Below are 26,696 nucleotides of genomic sequence, written 5' to 3' on the forward strand. Positions count from 1 at the left end.
ACAATTGTCGCTTGGTTATTGAAAAGTTGAAAAAGTGGTATGTGATTTTGTTAATTACAAAATTGCCCTTTTTTATGTGTAAAGAACTTTGTAGCAAAGGGCGTATTAGTCAGATTGGTCAATCTCTTATTAATTGTTTGTATAGTAGATTTTGTGATTAAATGAAAAATAGTTAAAAGAAAGTAAGAAAGTGTGGGAAAATAAAATGTGAAAGAAATTTAAAATTTAAGAGAAGAAGTGTGTTGGGGAGAAAAAGTTGGTTATTGAAAGGTTAAAAAGTTGGACCAATGAGAAACAAAACAATTGTCGCTTGGTTATTGAAAAGTTAAAAAAGTGGTATGTGATTTTGTTAGTTACAGAACTAGTAACAAACTCGTGCATACGCACGGGTTCTGTTTGGTTACGCGAATTTGGATACATCATATATTTTAAATAAAAATGTAAAAAAAGAAAAAAAATTAGATAAATAATTAATTATATCATATATAAAAATATTTAGATCAATAATAGATTTTTTTCCCGTATACCATTTTTGGATTAAAAATATTTAATCATAAATATCATTTCTCGTATATAAAAATATTTAAAGCAATAATAATTTTTTTCCCGTATACAAAATTCATTTTTGTTTAGGTATCATTTACAAAAATATTTGGATCAATAGTAAATTTCGTATATAAAAATATTTAGATGAATAATAAATTGTTTCCCGTATACCATTTTTAAATAAAAAATATTTGGGTCATAAATATCATTTTTCGTAAATAATAGAATTTTATGGTACAAAGACAATATGGTACAATATTTGAATAATAAAATTAAGTTGGCTAAATTACAGTTTTGGTCCCTCTGTTTTGGATTTTCCACGATTTTGGTCCCCTATTTTCTTTTTAAACAGTTTTGGTCCCCCATTCCAATTTTGATGCAACTGTTCATGCACTGTTCATGTACGGACATGTACTGTTCATGTACGGATATGTACTGTTTATACACTGTTCATGGACAAAATTGGGATAGGGGACCAAAACTGTTTAAAAAGGAAATAGGGGGACCAAAATCGTGAAAAACCTAAAATAGGAGGACCAAAACTGTAATTTAGCCAATTAAGTTTGATAAAATATAAGAGTTGTATTATTTTAATAATAAAATTAAGAACTTTATGGTACAAAGACAAAAAAAAACCACAATTTTAATGTGGTGCCAAAAACTCAAATAAGGGTATTTTAGACTTTTCCACAATCATTAATTTTCTTATATTATAGATTGATTGATTTTTTTTTAGAAGAAAGAAGTGAGAAAGTGATGAAAGAGAAAAAAAAAATAGAGAATAGAGAGAGATTTGATAAGTTTGATAAAATATAAGAGTTGTATTATTTTAATAATAAAATTAAGAACTTTATGGTACAAAGACCAAAAAACCACAATTTTAATGTGGTGGCAAAAAATCAAATAAGAGTATTTTGTACTTTTCCACAACCATTAATTTTCTTATATTATAAATTGATTGATATTTTTTTTGGAAGATAGAAGTGAAAAAGTGATGAAAAAGAAAAAAAATAAAGAACAATTAGAGATTTGATAAGTTTGATAAAATATAAGTGTTGTATTATTTTAATAATAAAATTAAGAACTTGATGGTACAAAGACCAAAAAACCATAATTTTAATGTGGTGGCAAAAACTCAAATAAGGGTATTTTAGACTTTTCCAGAACCATTAATTTTCTTATATTATAGATAGATAGATTGCCCTTTTTTATGTGTAAAGAACTTTTTAGCAAAAGGCATATTAGTCAGATTGGTCATTCTCTTATTAATTGTTTGTATAGTAGATAGTAGATAAATTGGTGGCATAGAATAGAAGAATCTAGGTCCATTTTAAGCTTTAAATTGGGATACAGTTCCTCCAGTATTTGAACATATCTCGAAGGTATAGTTTAACAATCCATATCAATTATGACGTTAAATTGGCTTCCATGTACGTACAGAATCCTCAATGAGCTAATTTGTCTTTTGCTATAAAATCAAATAGCTACGTAGTATGATCCATGAGTCCTTTACTCATTTTTTAACTTTCTTAAAGTTCTGGTAAGGTGTGAAAGCCTCAATGCTCAAAGGAACAGTCTGCAATGAAAGGGACATGGAAAACAAAATAAAGTCTCAAGTTAAAAACTATATTGCCAGTTAATTTCAATTTTAATATTATGCAAAAAACACCATCAAAAAAGCACGAAAACTAAAAGATAAGAAAACTACTATATGTGCAACTTTATATCACTGTCAAATCAAATGTATGCAAAGCCAAAAGTATAGGCATGATTATTGAATGAACAAAGTATTATATGTGCCAGTTATATTTGTGAGTTACAATTTAAATATGCAGTTAAGGATAAGTATTTTATGAACTGCAGCAAAAAAATGATTTATGACAAGATCTTTTATGTGCAACTTTATATCATTAAAAAAGAAAAAAAACACCATAAAAAAACCACGAAAACTAAAAGATAAAAAACTACTATATGTGCTACTTTATATCACTGTCAAATGTATGCAAAGCCGAAAGTATAGGCGTGATTATTAAATGAACAAAGTATTATATGTGCCAGTTATACTTGTGAGTTACAATTTATTATATGTGCCAGTTATACTTGTAAGTTACAATTTAAATGCAGTCAAGGATAAGTATTTTATGAACTGCAGCAAAAAAATGATTTACGACAAGATCTTTTTATGTCCCAATCGTTAAATTTGACTCTGGGAAACAAACAAAATTCAACCAAACGGAATAAAGAAAAGGACCCAAACACAATTAGAGTTAGGGTTGAACAAAAGGAGGCTCAGATTCGCCTTTTCTCAAACAAACGAGCAAGTTCGCCAAGGCTGCGTCAACAGTATCTGTGCAAAGAACCCAGAGAGGATTTCACAGAGACACAGAGTCACCATGCCTGGAAACAGATCTTCACTCATGTCTGATTCAATTGTTGAGAACATCACTGCCTTGTTATCCAAGAGGAGGAGATGGAAGAAGAAGAAAAAGAAGTATATAATTGAGACGGAGGGAGTATGTATATGTGTATGCATGCATGTATGAAGAGCTGTTTGCAAATTTCACTGAGAAAGATCATTGGCTCAGCAACTCAGAGTGGCAACAGCTCTCAAAACAACCTTATCTCTGAGTATTGAGCCTCATACTTAAACTAACGACTAATGAGTATGAAATCCCTAATTGCAGGGTTTCAGATGAAGGCTCAGATTCACCTTTTCTCAAACAAGAGGTAGAAGATAAGAGCATCACCATGGCTGCGTTGCCAGTATATGTAGAATGAACCACAACGGTATTTTCAAACAAATACTGAAACACCTTGCCAGTAATAAGGCTTTTCAACCTGTTGTCTGATTTAAAAGCTGAAAACAACATCACTGCCTTGTGTGTCCTCCATAAAGAAAAGTGTCAAAAAACCATATCATGTGAGAAAAGTGAGGCTTAGCAAGTGCAAAAAAAGGAAATGTATAGAGATAACCTAATATGAAGTGCATTAAAGTACCTTAGAAGCTATTACTCATTAGAACAGGAGTAGCACGCTTCCCCTGAAATCATTTTAACATCGAAAACCTCCTATTCATCTGCATTCGACAAAAAAAGAAAATACACTTAGCCAAACAAAACAACATAATGAAAAGAAATAGAAAGTATAAAATAGAAATACTGACCATTTGAAATAGGATTACCAAGCCCTCTAGTTCTCTATTTCAAATGTATAAAAAATGCATGGATATCCAATGCTCAAAGAAAATTATAGTTTTCTCAAGAACTAAGCGACCATTCCTTCTTAGAGTCATCCCCTCTCTAGCACGAAACAATAGTAGAGTGATATAAAAATATAAACATAGAAATTCTTTTTGGACTTCACTTCGTATGAAACCAAGGAGCGTCTAGAAATCCCTCGCACAGAAATTGATGAGGTGGGTCAAGTGAAACACGGTTACTATAATTAGTGCAGCATTAGGAAAGGTGTACCCTGAGTCCTTCTCTTTCCACTACGGATGGAGTACAAAAAACTATATTCAAGAATGAAATGATAGTTTGAGTACAATAAATTATTTTCAAAGAAAAATTTTTAGGAAGTCAATTCACATGAAACCAAGTAAGTAGAGTGGATATCTGTTTCACAGAAAATGTTGATGTGTTCCATAGTACCATGCTTACAACATTAAATTTGACATAGAATAGAAACAAACAAAATTTCAAAAGAGCAAATGAAAGACGGAAAGAAAAGGGAAAATCCCAAAAAAAAAAAAAATGAGTTAGGGTTGAACAAAATGAGGCTCAGATTCGCCTTTTCTCAGACACAAAAGAGAAGATGTTTGCAAAGGCTGCATCAACAGAATCTGTGCAAATGACCACAAAGGTAATTTCACACAGACAAAGAGTCACATGGCCAGGAAACAACTCTTCGCACAACGTCTGATTCAATTGCTGAAATCATCATCACTACTTTGTTATCTAAGAGAGAAGAATCGGAATAGAAAAGAGAGTATGTGTGTGTATGTATGTATATGTGCAGAGCTGTTAGCAAATTTCACTGAGAAGGATCATCGGCTTGCACAGCAACTCGGAGTGGCAATGCCTCTCAATACAACCTTATCTCTGAATGTGGAGCCTCATAATTAAACTAGCAACCAATGTGTGTAAACCATAATTGCAGGGTTACGGAGGAAGGCTCAGATTCCCCTTATCTCAAGCAAAAAGTGGAAGAAAAGAGCCTGACCACGGCTGCATAATCAGTACCTGTAGAATGAACCACGATGGTATTTTCAAATAGATACTGTAACACCATGCCAGTAGCCAGGTTCTTCAACCTCTTGTCTGATCTAAAAGTTGAAAACAACATCATAGCCTCCAAGTATCCTCTACCAAGCAATTTATATAATAATAAGATATTGTTGAATGTGTAAGTCATATAAGAGGTTTAGCAAGTGCAAAAACAGAAAATTAATAATTTATTAAGCACATAGAGCAAGTTAAAAATACCTCAAAAGTAATTAGAACAAGTGCGGCGTGCTTCGTCTGAACATTTTAACATCAAAAACCTCAAATTCATCTGCATTTATATCAAAGAAAAATGCACTTAGACAAACAAAACAGTGCAAAATGAAAAGAGAAGAAATAAACTACTAACCATTTGGGATAAAAGAGTTCCAAGCCCTCTATTTAAATATTTAAATATAAATACTGATTGATAAACAAGGCTTGTTATGTTATAATTTTCTCAAGAGTTAAGTGCCAATTCATTCTCAGTATTTATCTTTTAACTATGTACAGGCATACCTAAATAAATTTCAAGAATAAATCAATAAACAATATCGCTTCAAATGAAAATGAAAACATGACTCCAAAAAGACTACATATGATGTACAGCATTAGAAGTAAGAATGACGAACTACATCACTTCAAATGAAAACATAACTCCAAAAAGACTTAAATGATGTACGGCATTAGGAAATAAGAATGGTGTACTGCTATGCTTGCAGCAATGTAGCATGTTCACGTGTCATTTTTTTATTCTTGCTTAGAAATTTTAGGAGGAAAAAAATTACGTAGATAGCAATCCTCAAAAGCGACAAGTGTCATAAATGAAAGAGATGGAAAATCAAAATAAAGTCTCACAGTAAGTAATATCAGAAACTCATTCCAAATTCATGTATTATATGTAAAAAAAAGATCATTAAACAACAAAAATACAGGCATGAAAACTAAAGAAAAACACTTCATCTATAGATGAAATCTCATAATTAGTCTTTTTAATAATAACATAATCACTGTCAAAAAATGTAAGCATACTAGAAAACATATGAGTGGTTTTGGAATAAACAAACGATGCAAATTTTGTCTTTTAGTCTAAAATCACTTGTAACGATAAATAATTATGGGCTGCATTGAAAAAAATTAGTTTTTGTGAGAAACACTTCTCACTACTCTAATGCTTCCATCATTAAAAAATTTACTTGATGGAAAACAAACAAAATTAAACCAAATTCAAAAAAAGGGGAGAACAATACAGGGACCCCCATCCTTACAAAATTAAAGATGGGGCTGAAGAAAAGAAGGCTCAGATTCGCCTTTTCTCAGACAGAAGAGTGAAGAGGTTCCCAAGGGCTGCGTCAATAACAGCGTCTGTGCAAAATACAACAAGTGTGATTTCACACAGGCGCAGAATCACCTCACCTCACCTCACCAGGAAACATCTCTTCACCCAATGTCTGGCTCAATTGCTGAAAACATCATCACTGCCTTATTATATAAGAAGAAGAAAAAGACAGTAAATATTGCCTTGTTATCAAAGAAGAAGAAGAAGAAGAAGAAGAAGAAGAAGAAGAAGAAGAAGAAGAAGAAGAAAAACAAGCTCATGGAAGAACAGAGTAAGTATATATGAAATGAGAGTTGTTTAGAAACTTCATTAAGATGGATCATCAGCTACCACAACAACACAAAGAGGCAACAACTCTCAAAACAGCCCTATCTCTCTGAGCGTGGAGCCTCATACTTAAACTTTTCAGGGTTTCATAGAAAGGCTCAGATTCACCTTTTTCTCAAACAATTGACAGAAGAAAAGAGCCTTAACATAGCTGCATAACAAGTATCTGTAGAGTAAACCAATAAATGGTATTTTCAAACAGATACTGCAACACCTTGCCAGTACTAAGACTCTTCATCTTCAACCACCTGTTTGATTTATAAAAGCTGAAAGCAACATCATTGCCTCATTGCGTCCTCTATCAAGAATCAAATAAATCACATCACAGAAGAAATGTGCGAGTCACATAAGAGTTTTAACTATAACCTAATATAAAACACAATAAGATAATTGAAGATACCTTAGCATTTAAACATTGAACCCGTCAAATTCATTTGCATGTCCTGAACAAAGATAAAAATGCAGTTAGCCAAAAGAAAAAGAACAGAATGAAATGTAACCGAAGATATGAAATACCAACCATTTGTGATTTTAGAATAAAAAGTGCCATAACCACTATGAAAATAACAAAACAATAATGCTCGAGTTGAATCATCCTTAGCTTTCTCTTCATAATTTCATTAAAAAATTAGTTGCGAGAAATGCTTCTCACTACTCTAACGCCAACATAATTCAATTTGACTTGGTTGGAAACAATTCAAACAAACAAAAGTAGATCAAACCGTAAAAGAAGGACAAATAGAGGGGTCCCAAACACAATTTGAGAGAGGGTTGAACAAAAGAAGGCTCAGATTCGCCTTTTCTCGGACAGGCGAGAGAAGAGGTTCCCAAAGGCTGCGTCTAGCATCTGATACAGAACTACAACAAATGTAATTCCACACAAACACAAAATCACCTCGCCATGAAACAACTCTTCACTCAACGTCGGATTCAATCATTAAAAACATCATCACTGCCTTGTTATATCTAAGAAGATGAAGAAGAAAATGAAGAAGATAACATTGCATGTCATCAAAAAAGAAAAAGAAAAAAAAAGTTCACATTGAAGAATATATGGGTGCAATATAATGAATATGTTAAGAGCTGTTTACAAATTTTACCGAATGATCATCGGCCACCACAACAACACAGAGAGAGGCAACAACTCTCAAAACAACCTTAGCTCTCTGAGTGTGTAGAGCCTCATATTTAAACTAACAATTAATGAGTCTGTAAACCCTAATTAAAGGGTTTCACATGAAGGAAGGCTCAGATTCACTTTTTCTCAAACAATAGGCATAAAAGAAGAGCCTCAACATGACTGCATTATCAGTATCCGTATAGAATAAACCATGAAAAAGGTGTTTTCAAACAGATACTGTTAAACACCTAGCCAATATCAAGAAACTTCAGGTTTCAACCTCTTGTCCGATCTAAAAGGTGAAAATAACATCATTGCCTTAATGTATCCACTATCAAGAAACTAATTTCAAATAAATCAAATAATGTAGCCGAAATTATGAACAAGTTTAACCTAAAATGGAACACACGAAGAAGCAGGTTGAAAATACCTTAGCGTTATACTCCTGAAACAGTTTATAACATTGAAAAGTTCCATTCATCTGCATCTTCGTCTTCCACGTTTTCCTATAGGAATTTAAGCGAAGTGGATTTGCGCAGTGGGGAAATGATAGGTTTGGGGCGAAAGGAAGCATTTTAGGTTTTGTTGGGTGCGGTGGCGGTGATGACGGGGACAGGGACTGAGTGGGAATTAATTACTAGTTTTTTTGGCGCGACTATCCAGAAATTTATTTATTTTTAAAGAATATCTCACCTCATCCTTTGAGATTGTGGCACACCATATATAGTGTCAAATTTATCTTTATGTTTTTTTTTATCTCCAGAAGCATTTTTATTTATTTTAGGTTGATTTGTGTTGTAGATATATCTATAGAATTTTCTTTTAACGGAATATTTTTTAATTTAAAATTGTTTTGTAGATATATTTTTGAAAAAATTTAAAATAGAAGAAGAAAAATGTACTTCCAAGAGTATCTACTAAAAGGATATTAAGTATTTAAAAATACTATAAGTTGGATTGAGATATGTTACAATGATAATTGAGACTAATTAGAAGCAATTTTACACTGCATATCAATTTAATTGAATTATTTTTTAAACATAAAGAGAGAAACATGGAATATGTATTTATTAAAATTATTTAATTATAATTTATTTTTTATTTTTAATCATTAAATAAAATAAAGAAAAAGAATGGCAACTTTTATACATGTCAATAATATAAACTTTATCCTATTTTGGATTAATAGCTATTTATCATTTTTTTTTATTTAACGTGGTTTATCTTTTGGTAAGTTTGGAAATTGTGAGAGTTTACGATTTTTAAAACTTTGTCAACCATGGGTAGGGGTGTTCAAAACTAAATCAGCCCAATAAAATACCGCAAAATCGAATCAAATCGAAACCACAAAAAAACGCATTTGGTTCGGATGTGTTTGGGCCATTTTTTATAAAACCGCGCGGTTCGGTTTACGGTTTGTATTTTACAAACCGGACAAAATCGCATTACATTACAACCCCCAAACTTCACGTAACTTATATCTAACCCGAACTCAAACATATTATGCTTTAATCTTACGATTACAAATGATTTTCTCTTCCTCACATTTAAGGTTTCAGTTTAAGTCTTCTCAAATCTCTCCTAGCGGTAGATAAAAAACACCAGTCAAGGTATTTCTAGAGAGAGATGTTCCTCCTTCTCTCTAGAAATTTTTTCCCCAATCCTCTAGGGTTTCGTGGCTCTTCTCCACCTCCATGGTGGTCCTTTCCTTCCACCTCTATGGTGGCACCCTCCCTCTCTTTTGAGAGCACTTTCTTTTCCATCCCTTTTTCTTCTCATTCCCTCACCATAACCAAACTTCTCACTGAAACCTCCCTCTCTCAACCATTACCAACCGTCAAGTTTTCTTTTCTTCTTTTACGACCGTCACCGGAACCACCACCGCCAAGAAGAACTGACAAGTTAGTTGTGAGTTTTCTGCACACCTCAAACACAACAACAATGGATGATTCTCTCCCTCAAGTTGCTGCTCATGCAACTCTGTTGTCCGAAATTTATCGTCCACCACCAAAGCCGCTATGGTTATACAATATGAAAATTTGAACTGAGATGGTTAATTTCGGTTTATTAATTTATGTTATGTGTTTTTGTGTTTTAGTGGTAAATGATGCACTCTTGGTGTTTGACAAAATGCCTTAAAAGATTTTTGTGTCTTTTAGCATGTTTATGTGTGTCTATTGGCACTTCATAGTGATTGAGGAAGCTTATGAGCAGTGGCGGAGCCAGAAAATTTATAAAGCCCGGGCAAAAATTTAAAGACGGCAAAATCATAAAGTTCCAAATTTTGAATCAAAATCATAAACAGTACTAAATCAGCTAATCACAAACCTATTAAATGTGGTTGTCTTTCCTATCTTTGCTCACGCCTGTTTCTTTGCTTTCGTGCTTTGAAAACAGTTATAGTGTTAAAAGCATAAAACATGGAGACGAGAAAAACATAAATTAGAAATTTAAAAGAAGGATTTGAAAGACTAAAATGAAGGGATTAACTTACCGAAATATCTAGAAGAAGGATTTGGTTCAAAACAATAAAGAAACAAACTCTTCTATCTACTAATATTTTTAAGTCCCCCTATTATATAGAAAAAGTATAGCTTTAAAAACAGAAAATATAAAAAATTAAATAAAAGGGTTGGACAATGGAACTAATAATGAATTTCATATGTACTCTAAATTTCCTTTCAAAGTTAGATTTAGACAAAGTTCAATCTATTAGTGAATCTTCTGAAACCAAACATATTAAATTCATTGCTCCATTTTTGTTCATCTATTCACTTTTATTCTAAGAAATATAAAAGCTAAAGTTTTTAAAGGTTCAACTATTTACCCTTTTCACACCCATTATATGTATGAGCATAAAAAAACATGTCAATATAACTCCATAAGCACGTAAGCATCAAATTTATTTAGAAAATGTAGTTGATAAAATCACATTTAAGTGATGACAGTAGCAATAAAGCTCAGTGAACAAAACTTAAAATTAATTTTAACAATGTTCAATAAACAACAAAATGGTTAGGAAAAGAAATAAATGATTCAAGCAGAGATATCTAAGCACCAGGAAAAGATTCAAGCAGAGATATCTAAGCATTCCCAACCAAAGTTCAGTAAACAACAAAATGATTAGGTTTGAAAAGAGTTAAGCAGGGTAGATGAAAAAATGACATTGGAAGACTTGACATCTCTCACAATTAAATGCAATGTTCAATAAGAAATTGTTGAGCTCTCGAGGCACAAATAAAACCATGGATGTGGATGAAGTTATTTAATAAAGGCAGGACATGGCTGCAACAAAAGCTACTTGGTGTATTAAATTGAAATAAATAGAATAAGCATATATGAAACAACACATTCATGAAACAACAACATCATAACTTATATTTATATTAAATTGAATGAAGGAATGTACATGGTTCATTATACAACATGTTTCATCAGTAAACACTGTAAAACTACTCACAGATGCAAGTAAATCCACATATCCAGCAAAAGCAAAAAAAACATAAAGAAAGGAGAATTTTGGTTCAGAACTTTTACCATACACTTGGTGGGCACAACGCAAAACGACAAATTCGACTCCATTTCTCCATTAATTCGTCAAGCACAACTTGCAACAACAACAAATAGCAACACAACAAGAATGTCGTAGCGAGAATCGAACTGAAAAAGAAATAAAAAGAAATAAAAAAGAAGAAAGAATGAAGTCACGGTGTTCGTCGGAATGGTGTTGCAGAGGATGGCCATGGCAAATCTTCGGCGCATGATGATGAAGCGTGGTCGGGCGGAGCCTGGGCAGCTGCCCTACCTGGCCGGGCGCTGGCTCCGCCACTGCTTATGAGTTCAACATATATTCCATAACTATCTCTAGTCATCTATTAATTTGTGAACACTCAAAAAATTGGGGCAACTTTGAGACCAAAGAAAGTCGAAATGTGCAAACACAAGTCAAAGAAATCATCCTTAATTGGATTTGGAAAAAGACTATGGATTCTCATTTCTACATTGCTATTGATGGTGTTTGCAAGAGAGTGGATTGCTCGATGATACGTTGCTGGTTTTGGTTTGGTTGTGCCTTAGCTTTTGAAAATTATATGTATAATGTCTCTTATGATTATGTCGTGTTTTATGTTAGAAGTGTTTTTAGACTATGTATGGAGTATGTTCCATTTCAATTGTCTCGTAACATTTGTAATTCTTGCTTGATTGATATTAATGAAGCTGGATTTTCTATTAAAAAAATAATTTTGTAGATATATCTCCGGAAAAATTTAAAATAGAAGGAGAAAAATGTATTTCCGAAAGTGTATCTACTCAAAGGATACTAGATACTTAAAAATATTATGGGATGGATTGAGATATGTTAACAATGATAATGGAGACTAATTGAAAGCAATTTTACACTGCATACCAATTTAATTGAATTATTTTTTAGACATAAAGAGAGAAACATGAAATACGTATTTATTAAAATTATTTAATTATAATTTATTTTTTATTTTTAATCATTAAATAAAATAAAGAAAAAGAATGGCAACTTTTAAACTTGTCAATCATATAAACTTTATCTTATTTTGGATTAATAGCTATTTTTCATTTTCTTTTTTTTTATTTAACGTGGTTTTTTTTCGGTAAGTTTGGAAATTGTGAAAGTTTACAATTTTTAAAACTTTGTCAACCATGGGTAGGGGTGTTAAAAACCAAATTAGCCCAATAAAAAACTGCAAAATCGAACCAAATCGAAACCGCAAAAAAACGCATTTGGTTCGGATGTGTTTGGGTCATTTTTTATAAAACCGCGTGGTTCGGTTCGGTTTGCGGTTTGTATTTTACAAACCGAATCAAGTCGCATTATATTACAACCCCCAAACTTCACTTAACTTATATCTAACCCAAACACAAACATATTATGCTTTAATCTTACAATTACAAATGATTTTCTCTTCCTCACATTTAAGGTTTCAGTTTAAGTCTTCTCAAATCTCTCCTAGCGGTATTGCGTCTTCTTCTCATCTTATTTTCCAAGTACATATCACATTCTTTTCTAATCTTTTATCTCTTAAGTTCTTTCTTTTTCATCTTATTATTTTTATTATACAAAATTTTAAAACTTTCCCAACCATGAGTGTTGAACCCATAACCATTTGCATAACAATAGAAGCTCTTATCGCTAGGTGATTAGTTTGCATCAAAATGTATATATTACACTAGTAACAAACTCGTGCGTTCGCACGGGTTCTGGTACGGGACGCGCATTTGTTTCAGATGTATATTTTTTAATAGAAAAATTTCTGGTAATCCGTGAAAAAAATACTAATTGAGTGTCTAATTAATAAAAAACTATTTTAATTAGTAACTTCATGTCCTATTAATAATCAATATTTTGATCAATAACTTTATGTTCCCGTGTACACATATTATTTTTGTTTAGGTAACGTTATCAAAAATATATGAATTAATATTAAATTTTCATATATAAAAATATTTAGATCAATAATAGGATTTTTCCTGTATACCATTTTTTAATCAAAAATATTTAAATCATAAAGACCATTTTTTTATATAAAAATATTTAGATCAATAATAATTTTTTCCCGTATACAAATATTATTTTTATTTAGATATCCTTTACAAAAATATCTGGATCAATAGTAAATTTTTGTATATAAAATTAATTAGATGAATAATAATTTTTTTTCCGTATACCATTTTTTAATCTTCATTATATTTGGATTTGAACTTTCATAGATCTTTGATTTTCATTTCTTGCGATTTTCTATTATTAGGTATCATAAAATCACAAGTAAATTTTGATTTTTTCTTCGTATTGGATTTTATTGCTAGTCTAAACTTCTAATGTCCTCTATGATGTTTTGTATTACTTTCCTATCCTTTGATTGAATTTGAATGTTAGGTTAAAGCTTAGCACTATCCTTTCAATGTCAATGCATTACTTTCTTATCGATTCTGTCTATGCCTTGATCAATCTTTCTATGCATTGCTTCAGAATTCTGGAAGAAGAAATAATTAACTATTGTAAGTTGCAATGATTAATAATAGTTATCATGTTTATTCAATCTAATATCATGTACTTTCGGTGTGATTGCAGTATGAAGGTGGGTAAGACATCATCTTTTTGAAATGTAAGATTAAATGGAGGCAGAGCTTTTACTGAGCTTGATTTTGAGGTAAATAATTATTCTTCTTGCATTTATGCCTGCATTTCTCAAATTCTTTTGCTGACTTAGGTTTTGAATGCACATATTGGCGATTACTTTAATGTGTCTACTCTGTGAATTATGTTTGTGAAACATTATAGTGTTTTAGGCTACCTATGTGTAAAGGTCTCAAACACTTGGCCTATCTTGAAGTTAAATACTTTGTGGAATGTTTAGTTGTTTATGTTGTGTGAACTTAAAATGGTCCAATTTATTTGGTTGTGAAAATGATAGATTGACAATAGGTCAACATGAAGACCAATTTATGACCTACTATTTGAGATAGCATAAAAGAATATGAGAAGAAAATAGGTTACCTATAAATTTCTATTATTATCAAAGCCTCTTCCTTGTATTTTTGTGCACTTGAGCAACTAAGCCAAACTGCAAAAGTAGATGGATAAGTTTTTTTAGATGGGCACAAGCTATGCTGATTTATATTTCAATACTTTTGAGAGTAAATTGATTCCTAATTTAAGTAATCTGTACCTAATGACTTTTTCAAAATTTACGTTCAACAACTGGTATTCTTATGCATGTTTGTTAGAGTAACGATTAACGAAATGAGGTATTCGCTATGCTTCATCCCTGGGTATGTTGAAGGTCGAGAGCAGGAAATGTGATTTTTAACTTTAGGGACTTTTACAACTTGCTTGGAAAGACTGGAGGTACATTATATTATCCATCTAATTTTTATTCACTATGTTCAACAATGCATCTTAGTCTTACCAGTGTCTTCCTATGATGAGCTTTTTTTTAAAGCAATCAAAATAGTCAACATTTTGGCATTTTGCCAGAGATGCTTATGGCTGATAGTTTTCGAGTGCAGTATTGTATATCTACCTTTAATTTGTATTTTATAAATGTTACTCTCTTGAGCTATCATTTTTATTGCTCTTTTATATGCTTTTTAGTGTTCTGTTATGTTCTTCTCTCTTGTGATAGTTTCTTTCATATAAAATATGACTTTGACAGTACTGATACATTTCCATCTCCTTCCAAATATAGTGACTGAGGACTTTACTTGTCCATTTTGCTTTAATGCAGTGTCCGAGCTCTAAGGTATATGTTGTGATTTTTATTATAGTAATTGCTTGTTTGACTCATAATTTAATAATTAGAGAGGTTGTTGTTCTTTTTGCTTTGTTAGAAGTTAAGAGAAAAATTCAAAAACTATTTTTCACGGAAAATCATTGGATTTCAGTAGTTTATATACTCATTCTCTTTATTTAACAGATGAGTCTATGTACTTTGTGATTGGTTTTACAGTGTTGATAATTCAGTTTGAATAAATTGGTTTTGTAATATTGTTGTTAGCTAAAATCCTAAGAAAGCACAAGAATTTTATTTCATATACAACTTCATATTATCAATAAATTGTTTAGAAGATGTAAATTGCTTTATGTATTATTGCATGTTAGAAATCATATACATAGTCACAATGAATTTGAGGAAATTACAGTGGTACCATGATTTTGTTGGAGTTTCAAATAATGGTTTTTGTGGTATATTGCAGGAAACAAGCGTAAGATCTAGTCCGGAACACTTCGATTATAGAACATTATTGAGACGAAATCTCCATGTTCGGTTTAAAAATAAATCCTTTCTCAGATATGCCTAAATGAAGAAACAAGTTTTATATTCATTCAGTGTAAGCTTTGTATTGATATCACTTTGTAAGATTTGTATGGTTATCGATTGATTTTTGTTGTGTTGCTACTACTATTTGTGTCACTTTTATAGTGTTAATTACTTATAGTGTAACTTATTGTTCTATCTCACTATAGTTGTTTATTTTCTATTCTACATATATTTAATTTGTTCCCTAGCAATGAATTAATAATTGAGTGTGTCTTATTACATGTGAATTCTACTAAAGGAAAATGTTCTTTTATATACTGAAATTCACTTTTATTTTGTTAGTCTGTCACCCTCTTTCACATGCCCTGTATTCTTTCCTCATGGTTAGAAGGATACAAAACTATGGAAGAGCTTATGGAGATGATGAATATGTTATATACTCAGACTTGAGGAACAATCATGAGAAAGGGAACTAAACTACACTATACACATGAGGTTGTTGAGATTCCTAACCGTAGGCATTTGGAGAATCGTCTTCCTGTCATTGCTACCTTGAAACAATTCATAACAAGACTATAGAAAGTATGTTATCCAATAGGATCATCAAATTTTAACACTTATGACACAACCATGTGTATGTTTGATCGCGACTTTACGTGTCTATTAATTTGATGACTGCAAGTGCACAGTCGTGTCGTGTAGTTTTAAAAGATATCGAATCCACAGGGACTATGAATCGATCTACCGTTATCTAAGGTTACTTTGTAAAGCTAAGGCTACTAATATTTTGATTGTTCCTAAGGGAAAGTGATTGTGAATATTAAGAAATATAGTAATAGACGGATATCAGTATGTATTTCGTTTAACTTAAGGTGATCCGAAGGTCCATTGGCTAATGCATAATTCGATTAAAAATCTTTATTAACTCAATTGATTAAAAATCCTCCTCTCAAACTTTCGCTCTGTTGATTTAGATTACTATCCTAACTCGTAATGTACGCTTTCGCCATCCCATTAGATTTTAGAAAAGCTTTTTGGAAACAACGTAATTAATAAAATGCTTGTTTTATGAAGTCGTTATCTATTTAAATCCCTAATCTCAAACTTTCGCTCTGTTGACTCGGAACATGCTAATATCCCTAACGTACGCTTTCGCCATCCCGCTCGGGTGTAAAAACATTTTTTGAAAATAAATAAGTTATAATTAGTTTTAATACGCTTTCGCCATCCTTAAAACTAATGTCCTATGTCTACTATCCAGTTAAAGATCTCAAACTTTCGCTCTATTGATTTTAACCTTTGACCGTCCTAACCCCTCAAACTTTCGCTCTATTGGTTTTAAGACTTACTAATTAAATTAGACATACAAACCAAAAACAAGTGATATTTAATAAAATATAATTAAGCCAATTTATTTCGGATCCCACAGTTAACTTACTTTACATACCGATATCTTAGTTAATTAGCCAGACATATCAATACGGTTAAGCATGCATAAATTAATTTGGCTTATAATAAAAGGCATGTTAAATTGCATATAATATATCATGCAATAATAATATAAATAAAGGCGGTAAATAATAAACCTGAATAAAATAAATTTGCAATTGAATCTTGAAGTATGAACCTCCACCACAAGTTGGCTGGATCGTTCTTCAGAATTAAACGGACAGAAATTAAAAACAAGGAATTAAAACGATAAATCTAACGTAAGGCTAGATTTATAAAAGGTTCACAACAATTTCCGGTGTAGAAATTGTTATGAGAAAATAAGACTGTTTAAATGAAAGTAGGAAGAAAAATAGCAAACGCGGAACAATTTCGGCAGCACTTCGTTAGCAGGAAATCGGACCGTTTGAAGTGAAGTGGCTGCCTCTATTTATAGGCGAGCCTTTGCAGTTGGAATGCGTGAAATGAGAGAACTTCTCAGACTGGGGCTTGGAGACGTGCGTCTCCACTTTTTGAGGGGCTCCGTTGAATGACTTGAGACGTGCGTCTCAAGTGGAGAAAATTTAGGGAGAATTGGAGACGTGCGTCTCCACTTGGTGACGTGGCAGGAAGTTGCTGGAGACGTGCGTCTCCTCTTGCTTGTGTGATTTGGGCCACGCACAATTGATCCTTCGTGGGCTGGGTCATTGCTTTGCACATTTGGGTCTCCTTTTGCACCTCCTTTTCACTTCAGCACCCATTTTTCATCTTTTAGGTACAAATAGTAGTCGTTTTAGCTCCATTTCCTCTCCTTTTCACAAATAGTCTCAATAGGTTGATAAAACCTGAAACAAAGCAAATACTCGCATAATATCATAATAAAACAATATAATAAACGGAAAATGCTATAAATATCTACGGATTTCAAGCTAAATATACGATATAAAATCGTGTTATCAATGTTCTATTTTTTTCTTAATACAATTTACAGAAATGTTCCATTTTATTCCAAAGCCACAATTATTATATTTTATAATTTATAACACATTTTATTCAAAAGAAAAGTGGGGTAAATTATATCAATGAGCTGCAACTAGACCACTGTGTCTAAGCAATGCATCTGGTGTTGGTTCTCTCCCACGGAATTGCACAAACACCTGCATGCATCAAACCATTAACCATTACATTGCATTACATGTTCAACACATATCAACAAATGAAAGAGGAAGAGAAAATGTGTATCTGAATTCTCACCTCCAGCGCTGGCTTGCCACCTCCAAGAGCAAGAATGGTCTCCCGAAATTTGCGACCCATTTCTGTAACAGCCTGTGTAAATGCAAGTATATAATATTTAACAATGATTGTTTACTATAAAAAATAAATATAATACATCTCAAAACAAGATATGCTATGTTGTATTTTTTTCCGAGGATTTATTGAAGACAGAAACATACGTATCTAGAGGCCTAAACAGAAAAACAAATCCTTATTGACAGTTTTTCTTAATCTAATAAATATACCTTTTTATCATCCAATCCTGCTTCCTCAAATGCTGAGAAAGCATCTGCAGACAGCACTTCAGCCCACTGCATTCCATGAGAAACAAAATAAAGCGGACTTCATAACCATCATCAGATATCTTCAATTATACTACCAACCAAAATGTCTATAATATACCGCATAGCTGTACAACCCAGCTGCATATCCACCTGACAAATGCAAAATCCAGAAAGAAGAAAGTAATGTGAGATTTCAAATTTTGTTACTATTAGCATTTATCCATTCTTTTCAAACTTCAACGTTACATTAACTACTCTATGTCACTTGTAAGCTATATCCTATTCCTATCCTTATCAATTGAAGTTATTTCTTGGTTTGTGCAAAATAACCTTAAAAGACATATATAAAGGAACTGATGGAGTATTAAACAAAGAGGTGTAAGAAGCATAGCAAACCTCCAAACATATGAAAACTGCTGCAAAGGGACCTATCCTCTGGCAATAGAGGAGTCACTTGAGTTTTCTTGGATACTCTGCGTTCCAAATCAAAGATGGACTCTGGTCCCCCGAGAACATATTTTGTATGGATTTCCAGATCTACAATTGCATAACTTATCTGCAACGAATATATATTACAATGTAAGACATTTATTTAACACGTGTAACATCTTAAATAAGTTTGTTCCGTCCTTCAGAAATACACAGCAAAAGAAAGGGTGAAGAAATAAAGAACCAAATACAGTTTATGCAGGAAGAGAAAAACCTAAGATCTATTTTAAAGAAAATGGAATAGAAAATAAAGGATAGGACGGGAGAGCCATAAGGAAAAAGAATAGCATAATAAGGTCAAGCACTTGAAACAAAGTACATATTGAATGCCTGTAAAACCACAAGATGCTAGGGCAAACGAGTCAAAGACATATATAGATGAGCAAAGAGTAAATATGATAGAGTCGGAGAGGGGAATTGCAGAGGTGGCGTGTTTAGTCAGTCACATGGTGCGCCTAGAGACGTAACACTAACATTTTGAAGACTTATAGAGCCAACATGATAAGCTCTAGCAGCAACGAGCTTCAAATATATTTCTTCAGGAAGAGCCTCCCCAGTTTCAAAATGTTTTACGATGCCCTTTAAAGTCTCTCTAAATAAACAAAACAAAAAATGAAAAATATAAATAATAATGATATTGTCATACCCCAAAATTTGCCCATACTATTTCTCTTATACAAATTCAAATCAATACCTAAAGCTCCTAGACACATTCTCCTATACAAGGCTCTGAAACTAGGGTTTGGCTTGTTCAAAGGAAAATCAGTGAATCAATGGATCTAAGGAATCTCATGTGGCTCAATATATCTCACATCATCTCCATGACAAGTATCAAGTCTCATCTCAAAGGATTGGTCACTCAATTGTTCAGAAAATCAACAGTCGACTAAGTTAACCTAAAAGTCAACTGTGGTCAAAGCAAAGTCAAAACTCCTGATTTTTTGTCAAGACCCTCATATTGAAGTATCATTCACCATTTAATCAAGAATTGATCATGGTTCATCAAGAAAAGCTCCAGAATCATCAAGAACCTGAGTTTCTAAATTAGGGTTTTTAAGGAAAAAGTCAACTGAACTTTGACTGGCCATAACTTTCACATGGAACATTAAAAATTTCCCATCCAAAGCTCATTTTGAAGGAAATTGAATTCTCTACAACTTTTTCCCTCACATGCCAAGTCCAAAAATGTTCCATCAGGAAGATATAAGCCAAAACATTACAGGTCTTTCTAAAGGATCTTAAAAAGTCATTTTTTCTCAAAGGTCATAACTTGAACATGATAAACTCAATTGATATGAAACCAAAAGCATCATTTAGAGGACATTCTAAGCTTTCTAAAAAGTTCAAGTACACTTCCATACAATAAAAAACGAAGGAGTTATGACTTGCTAAAGTTGGGCGATTTTAGAGAAACGCACAAAAGTTAACTTGAACAAAATGGTTTATTTTGACTAATGGTCTGGAGTTTGGGTTTTCACACATGATCATAAGTCCAATAAGGGCCCATAAAATTGTTTTCATATTTTTGTGCTATTTATTTGATTTATTTGTATTTTATTCACTTAAAAAACAAAATAAATTAAGTAAAAGGTCAAAAATAGTGAATTAAATTATGGGGCCTTATTATGGATCATGTAAAGGCCCAAGAATCATCTTGATGACCAAGTAATTTCGTTCTTGCATGATTTTGGACTTTATTTTATTTATTTTGATTATTATTTATTTAAAATCAAAATAAATTGAATAAATATTAAATAAAATATATGGGGCGCATGGATTGTGATTGAAATCAGAAAATTCATCTTGAGGGCCAAAGGAATGATTAGGGGTTGATTGGTACATGATTGAGCTCAAAATAGAAGTTCTATATATTTTCTAAAATCAAGTTTCAATCAAATAATTTATAAAGATTTGATGCATCTTGACTGACCTAATTCCTTCTAGTATATATATACTCATCAAGGTCAGAAAAGTAGGGGACGAAAATTAGGATAGACATGAGGGTTTCAAATAACAAAAACAATCAAGGAAACCTAGGGCACGAGCTGTAGCTTTCTCTGGCCGTCTTCAATGGAATCTGGGCATCAATACGTTCTCTTGAAGATCTCAGGAGCCATTCCTCATCAACTTTGACGCTTGCACACGCTCAGAACGAGACTACGTGAGTTACACCATTGGTAAAGGTTCCATTCTTCTCAAACTCGTAAATCGTGACCTTTGAATCAATTTCATGTGTACATACTCGTTCACCTTGTTGTTTAAGATTGTGATAGACTTTCGTTCATGAGCTTTAGCATGGGGAAACGCATACACCATAATTAGGGCATAGGCTTTTATTTCTTCGTATTGCTTCATACAGGGACTTTCTGGGCAAACTAGCGGCTCCGTCGAACTCGTGAGGTCCTAATTAGATAATCTGGGCATTCATGTTACTTTGCTTCACGCGTTTTTTTTAGTTTGAATATTGCAGAATTCGAAGGTGGAAGCCGCAGATAAAATCGCAGCTATGTTTACAACAAAATCCGCAGGAAATTGATGAAGATGACGATGAACAGTTCTTGGCACAATGGTCTCATACGCGTGGCTGTTCTGGTCTCTTCCATTGGCTAGTCATAAATCCTTTCTCTCTCTCTCTCTCTCTCTCTACGCGTGCCTCATGTTAACTGGACAGTCAACAAGTCAAAAACGACCTTTCTCTTTCTGATTGGATGAACACGCTACCGTGGGGACCACTTGGACTGTATTATCGTTGACTGACCATTCATTCATATTTTTTCCTTTTATTTATTTAGGGACAATTAGTAAACAGAGAAGAAGTGACGGTCCAGTGGAGAAGCAGCGTGTCCAAAGGTTCTTGTATGCAGGGGCATGGGTTCGATACCCACCCCTTGTGTTTATTTTGTTCTAATTTCTTTGCATTCTTCTGTTCCCAGATCCCACGCGTCTCTCCTGCTCACGCCCATGGTATGCCCTCAGCATCTCACCATTGGATCTCTACACGCCCAGATCCAAGCCACTAGAACACGCTGGTCTACCATGTACCTTCAAAGGTCTATCACACTTGATCCAGCGCCAGCCAGGTTTTGTCTTATTTATTATTTTATTTAAATGGTTTCTTTTTATTTCTTTTAATCAAACCAACCATTTATCAATTAAATTAGGATTAGGTTTTTTTAAATTAATAGTTAAGTTTAGTTTTTTAATTTAGGATTAACCTTTTTTTTTAATTAGTAAAATTCAATTTTAGGTTAAATAAATAATTTTAGGTTTTAATTAATTTTAAGCTTAAATAATATTAATTAATTTAGGTTTTTTTAGGCTAACAAGTTTAGGCTTTTATTAATTTAGGTTTTAATAATTAATTTATAATTTTAGGTTAATTAATTTAGATTAATTAGATAATTAGTTTAACTAGGTTTAAGTTAACCTTCAAAGGTTTAGGCAAACCCTATAATTTATCAACAATGTAAGAGTTGTCTATTCACCGTAGGTTAACCTTTAGGTTTGGCCATTAGGTTTTAACCTTCAAAGGTTTATCCTTTTAATCAACGCGAATTTCTCTTCTCATCCCATACTCCAGTGTATGTCGCATGCCTTTAACTTCAATTGTTTATTTTATTTAAATTTCGCTTTTTTTTGTTATTTATTTATATTTATTTAAATTATTTTGCCTTTATTTTATTTAAATTCTGCCATTTAAATTCTAGAAAATGTGTATAGGTTTGCGAAAAGGTTTTTTTTTGTAATAGTTAGGTTTTTATTGTCGCGCTCCATTCTTCCTCTATTATGTAACTGCCCCAAAGCCTTGTAATAGTTGTAGGTTTATTTTCTGCCTTTTAATTTCCGCATAATTGTTATATAACTGCGTGGTTAGTAAAATAGGGAGTGGCAAGACTATTAATTGAATCTAGAATCACTAAACTTTACAAGATAATTATCTGAAATTAACCACATGATTGTGCCACACCACACACCTTTAAGGTTACCCCTCTTATGCTGCCTTCACGATCAAATAGTCAAGTCCCTTCGAGTATAGGGATACCTTAGCTTGCTGCCTACGAATTCAAATCATCATAGTCCCTCGGAATAAAAGATCATAGTCCCTTCGAGCTGCCTACGAATTCAAATCATCATAGTCCCTCGGAATAAAAGATCATAGTCCCTTCGAGTTGCCTACGAATAAAATGATCTCGTCCCTCGATGTTGCCTCGATAAATGATGATAGTCCCTTCGATTGCTAAGGTATCTTTACTATTGCCTAAATGACTATTATATCCTTCCCTAAAGACTACTTACCTCTTCATGGGACAGTTTTATGGCGAACGATATTTTCTCGATGACCCGTACATCCAATTGAAAGACTTCCTGCCCTCTCATGGTATGGATAGACCCTTTCGCCCGAAAGACTTAAAGAACACGAAAGACAAACTTAGGGTAGGTAGTTCTTAATTGCTTGCTCCACTCAAACAAATTCAAATGCTTTTCACACCTCCTTTCCAAAACAATTTCAAAACAAGGCTACGCTTATTTACAAGCTAAAGTCCTTAACGAAATCTTTTTTCTATTCACACCCTACTTTTCAAACAATTCGAACAAACAAGTGAGCTAAGCAATTAAGAGCCCATGGATAACCATGGATGCAAAGGGTGCCTTACACCTTCCCTTTGTATAACCTACCCCCCGAACTCAAAGTCTTTCAAAGGTCTTTCCTGTTCTTTTTTGCCTTTCCAATTGGATAAAATAAAAGTCGGTGGCGACTCTTGCTATCCGCAACATTTCAATAAAGTCAGTTCACCGTATTACAGAATTGGCGACTCTGCTGGGGATGCTTTCGAATTAAAAGAGGGGTTACCTTAAAGTTTAGGATCACATAATTGTTTGTTTGCTTGTTTTATTCTTCAAGGTTGTTATGGGTATTGAATGGAAGATGAATCCTATTCCCGGATTCGAGTGCACCTTAAGATAGGAGTGGCATAGTCATGGCGACCTCCCTTGTGCATGCTTGGGTTGGTCAATATGAGAGTTCACGCTTAAGTTAGGCCTCTATGGATGTTTGCATGCCTCTTTTGCATGAGAGAGGTTCGTGTGGATATCTGTAGGTGAGTCGGAGCTTAAGGACCTTTAGTCACCTTTAACCCATCTTGGCCTTTAGGAACGTAGTGGGGGGACTACTCTTGATGCATGTTAAGGGCATAGTCGCTACCCGATACTACAACTCAGATAGGTTCTTTCTCAAAGTATCATTGCGTGGTATGCATGTACCATGTTCGAGGGTGCTTTGGAGGGGCTGACAATTCTGAGTAACTTGGTAGAACCTGTTGCTGATATCATCCTTATCCTTAGAAGTACCTTTGGGGAAGGGTAGTTACCTGGTCATACTTCATGCAAACCTTTAAACTCAAGGACTCTTGTGTGACTTGTTTGTTATCTAACCTTTCTATTTCCTTGCAGGATTTGCTCGTAGGACATTTCGTCCTCATTACCTTATGCTCTAACTTTCTATTTCCTTGCAGGATTTGCTTGTAGGACATTTCGTCCTCATTACCTTATGCTTTAACCTTTTACTTCCTTGCAGGATTTTCCTGTAGGACATCTCGTCCTTATGACCTTATGCTTTACTTAATGCATTGCATCTGCATGACATCATAACATCATAACATCACATGTTAGCTAACCCTTTCAAGGATCTTAGGAAATTATGGCGCACAATTTCATATGCCCTTATTAAAGGACTAAATTCTCATCAAGGGGCAAGAGGATTTATTTTCCTCTGGCCAAATGTCTCCCAGTTCAAAGACACCGCACCTATCAAGGGGCAAAAGGATTTATTTTCCTTTGGCCTTATGCCTTCCAATTCAAAGGCTCAGTACCTATCAAGGGGCAAGAGGATTTATTTTCCTCTAGCCATGTACCTTCAAATTCAGAGATATCCTGAATCAGAGGCGATGACCCACTTGATATGGTGAGCTTGATTCTCAAAGAAGGACGTTCAAATACAAAAGTCAGAATTCTTCAGACAAAGACGCGACCAAATCACTTTCTAATGTTTCTAACTAAAATTCTAAAGATCCTTGAAAACATTGCATTTGCATTCATAACATCGCATAACAGGTTTTCTCACAACAGGTATCTCATCCTCTCTCGCTGTTTACTTCAGCCCAAATTTATTTCGAGCAATCAGTCAAACACCTTCAGGCTCAGAACATCCGATCCCAAACTGTGACTCTGAAATCAGCCAAGGTGCAAGAAGAATTGAAGGCACTCTTATTCCTGGGCACAATTACAAATGCGAGATGTGCTTATTATTCGGACAATCCTGAGCATGATGTAAAGGATGGTAGACCGCTGAAGCATATGATTCAAAACTTCATTCATGACAAGGTCATTGATTTCAACTCACCTGAGGAGCCTTGTATGGCTGACACTGCAAAGGCCGTAATGAACGCAACCAATATGATGGGGCACTTTTGATCTCTACACCGACACCACAACAACGTAAGCCAGATGTACCTAAGAGTCAATTCACCAAGATCAGTATAACATCTGTTGAAGATCAGATCGATTACTTTGATGAATGCTCCTAAGAGTTCAAACACCTCTACTCTTGGCTATAAACTCAATGCGAGGTGTGCATACCATTGCAACAGTCCTGGACGTTACACAAACAATTGTTAGACATCGAAGAATAAGATTCAAGATCTGATCAATGAAGGAGAAATCAAATTCCACCCTCCTGAAAATATTGTGGTGATCACCGCTCCTATGCCTAGTCATGATGAGACTGATCGACGTCTAGACGGACGATCTTTTGGATCATTAGATCTACTTTCATGCGCAATTCCTATTCTGTTTGTTTAAACATTCGGCTTATGATAGACATTATCTGTTTTAACAATCATCATCAGTGCATTGCATATGTTTGTCTTGAATAAATTATTTCGCTATCACTCATCTAAACTGCATCTTTACTTTGCATATGTTTTATGATACTCAACTCCTCCTAAAACTGTATACCTTTTGAGGGAGGATGACGAAAACGATACCTCAACCTCATACAGTATGCTTTTGAGCGGACTATGCTGACGATATACAGGCATTGTTTCAATTCCTAGACAGTGGAGATATAAGGATGTTAATCCCTCGCCAACCCCTTTGAGCCTAAGAAGTAGAAGTTTCTTTCTTGTACTAATTAAAACCCTTGATCATAACCTGGGGCAGGGTAGTTCTCAGTTAATTTGGCGGTGCATTCTATTTTAAGAGAATCATTCAGTAAATCTTTCAACAAAGGTTTCAATCGCAAGCATTCATCCGCACACATCAAAGAAGTGTTGGAGATGTCAATCAAAAGCCAATGATGTATCATCAATCATTAAGCAAGGCAGTCAGTATTTTTCAAACAAAAAAAAAGTGAAAAAATATATATACAAAGAAAAGCCTGCTAAGTCAAAAAATCAAAAAGAAGACTTAGGCAAAAATCAAGGCATCCCGCTGACTGTAAGCTCAAAATAGACAGTTCAGGCAAAAGTTAGGGATATCAAAAAAAAAAAAGAAAGAAGAGAAGAGAAAAGTTAATAAATTCCTGAACAACACAATGTTGTGACGACCAAAAGGAAGAAGTGACTGCCATCTCAAAAATTCTCTTTGCTTATGAACCATCATCATTATCAAAGGTGCAAATCCAAAAGTCTCTTGGAACCTGAATGCATAAGTTGAATTAACTGAGCTTAGGACTGAAGAACATCACGAAGAAGGGGATGGGTATAAATAAATTTCGAGCCATTATCCTTTGTTTCTTAGACCGTGAACTAAGCCACGTTACAACCCTTGAAA

The 26,696-nt window shown here is 33.5% G+C and overlaps 1 protein-coding gene and 1 long non-coding RNA gene across 3 annotated transcripts in view; both read right to left on the bottom strand.

Moving 5' to 3' along the window:
- Window positions 1-1,495: 1,495 nt before the first annotated feature.
- On the bottom strand, window positions 1,496-8,243 carry LOC131620550 (uncharacterized). 2 transcript variants are annotated; one of them, XR_009289179.1, is made up of 6 exons: window positions 8,025-8,243; window positions 6,875-6,917; window positions 5,031-5,100; window positions 3,710-3,845; window positions 3,544-3,622; window positions 1,496-2,122 (listed from the first exon to the last, which is right to left on the bottom strand). It is a non-coding gene; the product is annotated as an uncharacterized LOC131620550 (long non-coding RNA). The 2 variants fall into 2 exon arrangements; XR_009289178.1 differs by having other exon boundaries at window positions 1,519-2,122; window positions 3,710-4,909; window positions 8,025-8,223.
- A 9,596-nt stretch (window positions 8,244-17,839) lies between these two features.
- The window catches only part of LOC131617214 (probable cytosolic oligopeptidase A), a 30,040-nt gene continuing 21,183 nt past the window's right edge, over window positions 17,840-26,696 (bottom strand). Inside the window, 6 exon segments of the mRNA XM_058888553.1 lie at window positions 17,840-17,975; window positions 18,073-18,144; window positions 18,339-18,404; window positions 18,496-18,527; window positions 18,774-18,933; window positions 19,341-19,458. Of these exon segments, the coding sequence (XP_058744536.1) occupies window positions 17,898-17,975; window positions 18,073-18,144; window positions 18,339-18,404; window positions 18,496-18,527; window positions 18,774-18,933; window positions 19,341-19,458 (526 nt within the window). The 3' untranslated portion in view covers window positions 17,840-17,897.

This window comes from Vicia villosa, linkage group LG7, assembly GCF_029867415.1.
Source record: "Vicia villosa cultivar HV-30 ecotype Madison, WI linkage group LG7, Vvil1.0, whole genome shotgun sequence".
NCBI lineage: Eukaryota > Viridiplantae > Streptophyta > Magnoliopsida > Fabales > Fabaceae > Vicia > Vicia villosa.